The sequence below is a fragment of the Apis dorsata genome, unplaced genomic scaffold (genome assembly GCF_000469605.1).
Source record: "Apis dorsata unplaced genomic scaffold, Apis dorsata 1.3 scaffold_506, whole genome shotgun sequence".
NCBI lineage: Eukaryota > Metazoa > Arthropoda > Insecta > Hymenoptera > Apidae > Apis > Apis dorsata.
This window is the reverse complement of record NW_006263734.1, coordinates 24,079-36,334: the sequence shown is the minus strand read 5'-3', so window position 1 is coordinate 36,334 and position 12,256 is coordinate 24,079. Positions and strand designations below refer to the sequence as shown.

The 12,256-nt window shown below is 37.6% G+C and overlaps 1 protein-coding gene across 1 annotated transcript in view; it reads right to left on the bottom strand.

The window, feature by feature from the left end:
* LOC102675181 overlaps positions 1-1,767 on the bottom strand; it is a 2,546-nt gene extending 779 nt beyond the window's left edge. Inside the window, exons 1-4 of the mRNA XM_031512714.1 lie at positions 1,371-1,767; positions 808-945; positions 327-513; positions 1-72 (exon numbers count right to left, since the gene is read on the bottom strand). Coding sequence (XP_031368574.1) covers positions 1-72; positions 327-513; positions 808-945; positions 1,371-1,570 — 597 coding nt within the window. The 5' untranslated portion in view covers positions 1,571-1,767. The remainder of the gene's footprint in view (positions 73-326; positions 514-807; positions 946-1,370) is intronic.
* Between the last annotated feature and the right edge of the window lie 10,489 nt (positions 1,768-12,256).

Here is a 12,256-nt window from a genome sequence, read left to right as displayed (position 1 = left end):
ATCGACGAACGACGACGACGACGACGACGACGACGCCGCTTCCTCGGACGTACCGATCGGCTGTTCTTCTTTCTGAAACCAGTAAGTTGTCGAATATCGGCGAATGATCGAAAGCGGAGGAGAATCGCGCGAAAAATATAGATAAGATCGTTTCGAATGAATTTCGAAGGAAACTTATGAATTAATTGTTGATTAATTGGATAAGGGAAGTAGAAAGAGACGCGTGGTGAGTAAGCGAGAAAATGAATGACGAAAGAAGATCGAGCAACGTTTAATTTTACCACCATGTTGAGATAAATACAAGATGAGTCGAATCGATTACTTACGAATTGCGTCTCTGGCGAAACATGATTCTGCAACCGCATCATCATACGCTGCCATTCGCGATAATTGAATTTCGGGAACACGAACGGTGGCTTTGTCACTCCCTTCACGACGAAGGGACGGAATTTCTGCACATCCACGATCTTGTCCAAGGAAATCCCCTCGCAGGAAGGCATCGAGAAGGGTATCCTGTCGAACGATTCGACCATTACGACGTTTTGTAGTTTAATTCCATTCGAAACGCACACACAGGGTAATTTGATCTCTATCTCTAACGCAACAACGAATTGAACAACGCTTATATTATTTAATTTTCAAATAATATATAATCTTGTTAAGTAACAATCGGTATTCGAAATTCAATTCTGAAATGTACGAATATTTTTCAGAAATACTATATACTTTTCCTCTATTTCTCTCGAGCGTCTAAAGAATATAATAAATAAATATCGATCGAATAGAGAAAAAATGTAGAAGTCTTACTTAGACGGTAAACAACCCTCAATGGTATACACTATGACGTCCGTCGTGGATGCATCGACGTTTCTCGTCGAGCGTCGCCCACTATTTTTACCAAAATTATCTTGATCGCTCGACGAATCCTCCGCCAACTTCAACATTCTAAACGATCAAACAAAATTTTTTCACATATTGTAAATACTTATGGCTATATCTCTATCTCGCTATATAATAAATTTTACGATATCATTTGAAAAATAGTATATATCACTTTTCGACGAGCATCTAAATAATTATTTCCTCTGGTATCAAGAGTGAGGGAGAAAAAAAATAAAGAAATAAAAAAAAAACACGATTCGCATCGAAGAAAATAAAGTTTTCGATTATTTTTTTCAAATTTTTCGATTCTTCTCTGGATTTTAACGCGATTCCAAACTTTTTTTTTTATTACCGCGAATCGTCACTCTATTATACCACGTAATACGTAATGTCCTTTGCACGATCAAAGGAAGGAAAAAAAAAAAGAGAGAGAAAACAGAGAAAAAAGAAAAAAATAAGGAAAGAATTTTGATATCGAAGTAACTCACAATTTCTCGTCGCAAACGGGCAGATCCGGATCTAGGAAGAGGCATTCGTAGATCGGGGAGGACGTCGATCGCAGTTCGGACAAACTGTTTCTCTTGGAGGAATTTTCGTTGGTGCCGCGTAGGGGGAGGGATTGACTCGTCAAGTGCATCAGGATGTGAAGCACAAAGACCGCCGCGAAATTGTTCCTCATTGTTCCCATTGTGTCCGTGAAAAAGTCTCCTTGCGTCTGCGGAAAGTTCTGCAACGTCGGTGATCACTCTTAATAACGTTACGATATTGCTGGCAGAGAATTTTCCTTCCGTACGAGCCTCTTGTTAACTCTATTTGTCTGCGGTTCCCTCGAAAAATTCCCTGAATTCTTTTCTATTTTTTTTTTTTTTTTTTTTTTTTGTAATCATTGATCGTTCCTTTCAACGCGAAAAAAAAGTATCATCTTCCACAATTTTTCTACAAAGATGATTCGATCTACGTTTCTTCCATTAATCGTTCTTTCTGCGAGGACAAAAAGATCATGGATGATGGATTCAACGTCGAGAATCGAGATACTTTACGTGTATATATCCATGTATCCCTTGATACATTCCTCGATAGAAGAGATACAAGTTCGTTATTAATCGCGCGAAAATAAAATATATTAATCGGATAAATGGGTGGAAAGATAAAGGAACGTAATGAGAAAGAATCCGAGGGAGGTAAGAAATCACGTTTGAAGGAAAAAATGGATACAATTACGTATAATGCGTACAAATAGCGATTTCGATGGTTTATTAATTAAACGGCAGCGATTAAACGGCGTTTGAACAAATGCGGACTAGACGATACGCTAATGCAACGACACCGAGCCGCTAATAGCTGGTTAACAATGATAATTCGCCCGTTATCGCGGTCAAAGTGGTACAGCATAGATACACGGTAGAGGGAAATGGGTGGGAAGCGAATCGGCGTTCCGATCGACGACGAGTAATGTTGACCCTCTTGAAACATTGAACACGGGTTAAATTCGACCGGTTGCACCCGTCGTCGTTGAGAAAGACAAACGTTCTCGATACCGAAAATCGTTGGGTCGATCGTTTCGCGTGTATTCCGTTAAGCAATTGCCAATCAGGGATCGTAAATTCGTTCTCGTTCAACAACTCGTTTTTCGTGAATCTATCTAAATGTATCGCGTATCGTGGGGTAACAGGTAATGTCTCGATTTTATCGTACGTTTCTTTTTTTTTTTTTTTTTCTCTCTCTCGCGTCAAACGGAACGGGATAAAAATAAATTCCTTCCTTCCTTCTTTCTTTCTTTATCTTCGTGACGCGATGATAAATCTCGTATAAGCAACCGGATAACACGCGGAGACACCGCGTATCGACGCAGATTCCTTGACGAGATTCGATCGTTGCTTATATCGACGAGAGAAGAAACGATTCGTGGGATGGGAAAAATAAAAGAGACGAAGAGGGAGAAGCGGGAAATCTCGAACGTGAAAATAATTTACGTTACGCGAGGAGAAAGTCCGACACGTGATCTGGGAAACACGCCACGATGGTGTCGTTATCACGCTGCCCAGTTGTGGATGACATAATGATTCTGTTTACCAGCCAATCGAGCGGAACAATCCTCCGTTTCCGATTGTGACAGGCAGCAGCCGGCTCGTGTCGAATGGAATTCGTGTCGCTTCCTCTTAGGTCGAAGAACGTAAGTAAGGGGAGAAAAAAAAAAGTGTTTTCTTTTCACAGATAAATAAAATTGGAAGGATAAAACGTATCGGATGTATCGATGAAGCGAAAAGTTCGAACGCGTTCGAATGGAGTGGAGCGCCGTTCTATCGGTGCCAGTACGTCGCGGAGAATTAATTCGTTCGGTCTGCAGATCCATCGACGCTCCGTCTACGAACCGTATCGTTTCGATCAGCTACGCGAACGATTATCTCGAAACGAGAGATCAAAGATCAAAAGCAGAAGAGAGGTCAACTGTTTCGCCCCGTTCGTATTCGACTTCGTGAAATTCCATTTTTCACTCCACTTCTTCTCTCCTCTCTTCCTCCCGCTCCTCCGCGTTCCCCCTTTCTTCGTTTCCTCGTCGATGCGATCGAGATGTAAAAATCGGCGCGAGCACCATCTCCCTTTTCTCCATCTACCCGGTGCGATATTATTCTGGAATAATAAGCTAGTGTTTACGCGCGGTCGGCGCGCGACCAACTCTCGAGGAGGAAGCGTCGCGACCGTGATAAAAACGAGACTCTCTCGTATCGGCGATAGGCTTTCAATGCAACTTGTTATCGGCGCCTGTGCAGACGCACAAGGCTTGAACTTGTAAATGGTGGCGGTGATCGTCGTGGTCTGGATCGTTGATCCAGAGACTGTGTCCGACTCCCGTCGGATTTCGAAGAAAGCGGATTTCAAACGTAAGATAGATAAGATTAACGAAACGTTGGAATATAGGAGGATCGTTGTTGGCGGATCCTTCGATTTATCGATTTATCTTCGACTCGTGCATTCGATTATAACGCGAATTCCATGGAAAAATGGGCTCCGATGGGGTCCGCTTTCTAGAAATCATCTCTACTCGGCAAAGGAAACTATTCTGGCGATGGACAGAGACAGGATTTTTCGTTCGTTGGATTCCTCCGGATCCGAAGTGAGTTGGAATATAATTTCGTTCAGTCTGTTTATCACCAGGAATCGTCGTGGTTTAATCGCGCTTCGTTCCTCCCTAGACGACGACGACAACTCCGTACGTCAACTCCGTTGTGCACGGCAATCTGATTTCACCCGCAGGAAACGTTGCCTTCCTCTCCCTTCCCTCCCCCGACGGATTGCCGCACGTCACCTTACATCATTCCCATCTCGTCGTCGTAATAATGCCATTACACCGCGATATCGGCCGTTAGACTCCGTTAGACGATCGATTATTCTAATTGCGTTAATAACCGTGGACAACCACGGTTTATTGGCAGCTACGGAGAGACGGCAGGCAGGCAGCGATCTCGATTCTAATCCGTTTCGATCCATCCCTTCTTTTTACCGTAAGAATTACCAGGATTACCGTAGGACAGAGAATGACGTATAGAAGACACGAACTTTAAAAATTACGAAGAAATGTAGGGATGAATGATCGAAACGTATCCGCGTTTGATAAATTTTTCGTATTTTTTTTCGTACGATATTGGATAGAGGATAGGAATGGAGCGAACGTGGTGATCGTAAGATAAAATGGACACTTGTGGTTTTGGAAAAATCGAGGTGCTGACGTGATAACGAAAGGTGAATGCAATAACGGGAACAACTAGGATGACGGGAGCGCGATAAAAACACGGCTGAGACGTTGGATCGTCGTAGCGAGTGTGAGTGAGGAAAGGAGAAAGAAAGAACGGGTTATCGCCATGTACTATTTATACGCGCGTCCACGAATCATTAAAAATACGTCGCGACGCGATGCAATTTATATCCGACGACCATTCGAGTAATAAACAATTAGCGAGAAATCGACTACGCGCGATAAATCGGTACTTACTCGAATCTTTCCTTACGACCAACGACGATTTTGTAATCTTTTTTTTTTTCTTCTTTTTTTCAATTTCGAAACTTTCTTTTCGCTCGCTGCTCGTGCCGTCGAAATAGAGATACGGACGCTTTTTCTCCCGCGTTCAAACGAGGCTTTCATCATCAAGTTTTGCAAAAGATGATGATTCGATGTAAGTCAATTTTTTTTTTTTTTTTTTTTTTTTTTTTTTTTGAAAAGAAAATAAAAGAATATATCGGTGTATAATCGGTAAGAACGTCGAGAACGTCCTACGATTTCTAACAATTCCGAGAAACGCGCTTGATCTTGCCGTAAAAAGTATTCGGTCCACGAAAGAAACTCGTTACGCTAATGTCTTTCTACTTTTTTCCAACTGATAGGAAACGAAAGACGAAAGGAAGAGTAGGGAACGAAACGAAACGAAGAATAAATTACGAGCTGATTGAACGCGAAAGGCAGGCAAGCGTTGTGAAGAAAATTTTCAAATTGCTGTTGGTCTCACGCTGAATGAAAAGTAAATTGGATCAGCGTCCCTCCCGACGGCTACCACCGCCACTTAATAGAAATGCAGCGTGGAGGAGGTTAAGGAACACGAACTTTTCCACGAGTTTCTTATCGAGCACATTTTTAATCGGGCCTCGTGTGCGGCATTCTGTGCCGAGCTTGTCAGTTTGGGGTCAGAAAAATATTCCCAGCTTGTCGTAAACCGTTACCGAGCATCGTGAGCCAATTTTTCTCCCTTCTAGTTTCCCACTTTCTTCGCGACTTTTCACGATCCATCTTTTTCTTTTCTTTCTTTTTCCTTTTTATACCGCGCGCGTATTTACGAAAATTTCTTCCATCTTATATTTTGTCCTCGATTTTATCCTCATCACCCGCATTTTTAGTCGAAACGATATTAACTCGTTCTATTAAAAATCGAACAGCGAAATGATAAGCAATTTTTGCAACAGTGTTTACACGCGAATCGAGAAGATGATTTTTTATTCTACAAATACGCTTATATTATTTTTAAATAATCATCGTAAAAAGAATACTAGAAGAAGAATCTTCTTCTTACCCGAAGCTCATCCAAATAAGGAAGAAGAAATCTTGCCGAATGCGTTTCACGATTGATTAATCAAACTCACTGTGCACACCGATGTTGTTCCCCGTCTCGCCACGAGTCGAATACACGGCCGGAATTTCGAAACGAATCACCGCCGATCGCTTGAAAGTTCCACCACGATATCACGATGCCCCGGCATTCGCGCGATCGTTTTTTAAAAAGGTGAAAGATGAAGGAACTCGACGATCTTGGAAGCGAGGAGATTCGAAACGTCCACGCTGACGTTGAGCGTACTACTACCGCGGTTCCACTCGCGATATGCCGGTCGAAAGAGATTAGAACAGCTGGTTCCCAGGTCCCTACCACGAGATATCTCTCGCTATACCGCTTGATTCGCGATACCATCGAAAATGATAAATTTTTGCCTATGATTAATCATCGTTCGTCGATAGACCGAATAATTTTTGAATCCTCGAACGTTTTATTTATATTATATTATATGGATTTTTATTTTGCTTCTATACGAGGCAAGGATATGCACCGATAGATAAAAGGATCATAATTTACTGTATTAAATTTTAATGATATTAAGATGGATTATTTGAAGAATTCTTCTATACATTATTAACGAGAGTAGAGTAGTAGTAATCTATATATATTTTTTTTTTTTTATTTCGATGTAACGATCATATATTTTAGTCATGATAAACAATTAATTATCGCATTTATATTTTTAATTAGTACAGTTTATTATTTTATTAATAATAATTGTGAATTAATAAATGAAACTCGAATTATTATTCCAGGAAGAAAATAAATTTATTTATTTATAATAATTTTAATTATTATATCTATTTTATAACGCACGTATATTTTTAATCAAATATTTTGTGTTCCTTTCGATGAGCTCTTAAAGCTTGTTGCATCATTTATTTTAACATTTTAAATCATATTTAATATAAACGTATTATACAACATTGCTTTCCGATAAGAAAGATGGTTGCAAAAGAACATTAAATTTAGAATTTGGAGAAGAATATGATTAAAAATATTAATAGTAATAATAACGGAGAAATATTGTAAAAGAATTGGCGAGGATTGGACTTTTTATATATATCGATTTTTTATCGGTAAAATTCAATAGGAAATGCATACGTTTGATCGATAAAACGAAACATCGAACTGCGTGATACGAATTGGCGAATCATAGATGATTAATAAATAAATAGTCGATGAAAGTCAAGCTCGATTTGAAAACAACAATCGAGAATAAATTTTTACAACATTGTATCGAAATATATAAATAAACGGAGAAATATAAATATATATAAATAAACGGAGAATAAATGGAAAGAAAAAAAGGAAAAACAAGAATAACTGAGAAAAAAAGCGTTACACGAGTTGTTGTTTCTTATCGTATCGATGACCCGAAGGTCGATTCAGCCATCCACCATTGATTTAATCTGAGGTCAAGAGACAGCGCGAGTGCTCGAGTGTAATCGAAGATGGTTATTTTTCAAGATAAATAACCAATGATAATTTCAACGAGCAGGTAAAATTCAAATAGCCTCAAATTCAATTGTGATTGCTCTTTGGAATTTATTTAAAAAAAAAAGTAAAAGTTGCAGACGTGTCTCGAGTATCGTGTTTTTTTTTCAACGATGAATGAATCTTGTTCTCGAATTTATATAAATATAAATTCATTTTTAATATTGTCGTCCAAAGAATGTTCAACTGTACGTCGAATAAACGTTTTGTCCTTTTTCTAAAAATTCAAATATAAATCGTGGCAAAGAAATATCGATAATAAGAACTTGCTTATTTACGTACGTGTAAACGACATATGGTTGTGTCCACGAATGCAAATCGATGTATTCACGTGAAGCTCAGCCAAACGAGAAACAGAAAACGCGAGATGAAATTTTGACTGTATCGAGATTAACGAGAATTAATCTGAAAAGTAAAATATAAGGAAAAGATATACGAATATTTAAATATCTGATAACCTGTTTCTTTCTAAATTCTCGATTCACTTGGACTAAAAGACGGGAATAATTTGAAGATGATCCGCTGAAACTGAATGTTCTCAATTCTGAACGCGCAACAAGTTTTCAGGAAAATATTTACAAACTAAAAATATTTTTCAAACACGTGCATCGATTGTAATACTTATTTGAATCATTCACGAAGACATTTTTGCAAAAGTTATTTCTAATTAATTTATCTTATCGCGTTTAATTCATAACACAAATTAAAGATTAATCATATATAATACACATTTGTAACACTCATTGAATAATCATTCTCTATTTCGTTGCGCTTATGTGCCGATTCTCTTATTCGTTTTAATATTATATTAAATTGGAAACTTTCCAGGAAAACGTTCACGACAAACGAAACTATCTTTTCCCTGCTGCATTTCGCCTCTTTTCTTATTCCTCACGGCTTTGAAGCTGACTTTTTACTCGTAATTACTCGTTCTTGAATTATTCTTCTGGAATAAGGTAGGAAGTTCTAAACTTGACAATTACTTTCTACAAGGACGAAAAAGTGTGATTAAGAAAACACTTTTTAAATAAATTACGCTTTTGATACTTTCGATATTTTATTTTATTTTAATTTCTTTTATAATAAAATATAATATAAAAGCGTAGAAAACTTTTGCATAGAACATGATCGCTGCGTGATATAAATTTAAATATAGAAAAAAAAAAAAAATTGTGAAAAGATGTTTTCACAATAATTTTATACGAGAATTATTTGTTTGATAAATTGCGTGGCATAATGTATCTCGCTGGATAAAATTATGGAATAAAATAAATTATTATCGAGTAAAGTTGTTCCAAATGTTGAACCCGTATTTCGAAACAGAGAACATTACAATGTTAATATCAGAATCGTTCGCTCTACTTAATTGTAGGTCACTTTCGGTAACGAGAGAGTGAAATCTCTTGGTAAAAAAATTCATTTATGATTCGAACAACTCATCCCGATAATAAATAATCAACGTTCAGGTATCCTCGAAATGATTTTAAACATGCGACGATAAATTCGTTTTAAAACGAGTCCTCCGTGATGAAAGTCACCGCGAAATACTACCACGTAGTGACCGGTCAATAAATATAATCCAGAAATCGCATTACCAACGTTAATCCGGATAATTAGTTCAATATCAACTCGGTCCATCGACCAAACTCCACCCTCCAGCTGACATTCTCTTTTTCGTCGTATTACCAGTTCAGCGTTACGATTTTCACGAGATCGGTTTCGAAGCGTTAATTTTTCGCGAATCTTCTAGTTTTTTCCACTTTGCATACACGGTGTTTATTTTATCGTTTAAATCGTCGCGCATTACGTTTTTTTTTTTTATGTGAAAACTTTATTTTTCACGACGTTTTCGTATCACGTATAAATTCTTGTTTTCGAATAACTTCCTATTATGCATCCTGTTTTCTTCTTCTACTTGTTTCGCGCCTCGTTCGTTACCGATCAATTTTGATCGATCGTTTGATACGTGAATTTCATTGAATATAAACCGAGTGACGTTGAGTCGCTTCATAACGTTTCGCGAATTTTCCATGCATTCGCGATAATAGAGGAAAGGTGCTTTGTTATTGAAAATGGTGTAGTGGGGATTGAATAAATCGTTCAAGTATTGAATTACTATATTTCGAAGTTTGATGGAAAATCGACGATCAAAATTTAAAAGATCGTAAAAAGGGGGGAAAAGAAACTAGGAAAAGTAAAAAGAATAGAAGTTTAAAATGCGCGTTAGTTTATATCTCATATTTATAATTTTATGATTTAAGTGTACAATCGGAACGGAAATATCATTTCGATTTTTAATAGAATCGTGAAATCAATTTTTTTTTTTTGTCTTAATTTTTCTTCAAGTTTTTCTTCCAGTTTCATAACGTTTGCGCGAATGTGAAAGAAAACGTTCTTATTCTTGAAAAATATCAGAATGTAAACGTTTCTTCGGCTAAACATACGAATAAATAAAGGATCTTAGCAGATTTAATAAACAAGGAACAAAAAGAACAATACGTGTATTCTTCGACGATGATCGTAAATGCGAAAATAGGAAAGAGAACGAGAAAACGATTCGTCCGAATGCGTTTCTCTATTACTCCAGCTTTTATGGGACGTTTTGAATAAAGCTTCTCTTTTTATTAGTCGCACCGCATGTTTCTCTTCCCCATTTCGTTTAACACTTTTTCTTTTCTTTCCTTTTCTTTCATTTTTCCCCACTCTATTTACTTCTTTTTCTTCTCACTTTTCTTCAATTCTCTCGTATTCCCTCCTTCTTTTTCCTTTTTCTTTTCCTTTGTTACTTATCCCCTATCTCATACGATGGTAGAGTCTCTCGAGTCTCTAATCTTATTTTCTTTTCATTTTTACCGCGTTTCTCTCTTTTTCCCTCTGCCTTCTTTCTTATTTATCTCGTTTTTTTAATTTATTTTTTTCTCCGTCCCATTGCTCTATAAAACGAATGTTTACGTTTACAATTTCCACTTTTCCCCTTTTCTTATTTCATATGCCCATTTTCCAATATATTTGTTTCATTTTTTTTCTTCGCCATTCCCGTTCCTTCCTTTATAAATTTGTAATCGATCAATTCGTGCGAAGATAATGCTCTATTAATTTCAAATCACATAATTCAAAATACAAAGTACATATATTTTTGTATGTATAGACTTATCCTTTTCCAAATCCGTTGAAAAACGCTGTACTTGTTTAATTTCTCAATAAAAATTTTAATATATCCCCGAATGAAAATAATTTCAATTCGATAAAAAAAAAATAGAAAAAAGAAATAACATATCGAAGAAGCAAAATAGAAAGCATTTCGGCCGTTGAGATGCGCGCAACTAACCAAACCTTGGACACTGCGACCCTGGCATCGTACCAAACACAAGTCCCTCCACAACGTATACATCCGCGTCAAGTTATCCGGATTATCAAGGAACGGTCGTAACCCCCTTTTCGAGAGGGAGGGTTGGGTCGCGCGAAGGGCTGTTGGTTGGTTCTGGTTTCGCGCGCCACGGCCAACGAGACGGCCGCCATTAATAGCGCAATAATGCCGCACCAGCTAAGCCTTACGGTCTAAAAAGAAACGAAGTCGGTGTCTGGCTTGGCCTGCAGTCAAATGGCACTCGCGCACAATTCCCGCGGACTTTATTTCGCTCCGATCTCTGTGTTTCGAGCAACCTTCCTTCGTTCGTGTCGCAACCAGAGAGGAAGCTCACCCGCCTTCCCATCTAGTTCTGGGCCACGGTTAAAAATGCATCGTTCATGCCCTGGCAAATCTTTTTTTTTTTCCTGCTTCCCTTGTAATAAGATTATTGCTTGGGGTTACTTCGAAATGTAGGATTATGCGATTAGATACTTAAGTTTGCGGGGACATTTATTATATCCGTTTTAAAAATCTAAAATTAAGTCAAAATTCGATTTCAAATTTTCTTCTACTAAGTGAAATAAATCTTGGACGGAAGATTGTGCAATTATCAGTGTGAAAAGTACGAATCTTCGCACGATACTCGAGTTGGACGCGAATTCGATGTAAGTATTTTCGGAATCAATCGTTACAAGTAGATAAATTCGAACTCGATATTGATAATGGCGGTGAACAAAATTGCGAATCTATAACGGCATCTTGAGCCGACGTCAAATATCGAAGAAACTCGATAAATCAGCAAAAAATCTACGAGAACCATTATAACGATAAATAAATGAATTAAATCGACGACGCTTTTCATTTTGATTTTTTTTTATTCCTATTTTCATTTTTTGTTTATTTAGGAATCATACGTGACTTGAAATTTTTTTCTTCGAAAGTAAAACGAAAATTCGTTGAAGGCGTATATGTAGTCGTTGATAAGAAGATTACGAATGCACGGCGACTATCCGTTTCATTTGAAAAATATCTATTTAAAAATGTCATGTAAGAGGTTATTATTCATCGCGATTGGCGAGTTGGAACGAGCGAAAAAGCTCGTCGGGACGGAGGAGTTGAAAATGAACCGACGATCAACCTATTCATCTAGCGTTTTTATTCGCTCACAATAATCGTTTATGTTTTCCGTTACAGAAGCTTCCACGCCTGAAGCCGGCCGATAAAATAAAATTTTTGCTCGTAAGATTAACATATTAACGAGTCGCGCGAAATTAACTTTCCACCTTAGCTTTATTCCTAGCTTTATTCATTCGTCTCCTCGGTGACCATCGAGAGAATCTTGAACTCGAGAAACTTCTGTCGTAGTTTTCTTCCATTCGCATATAAAGATATAAAAACGATAGAAGAAGAAAAAGGAAGAAAAGTGACG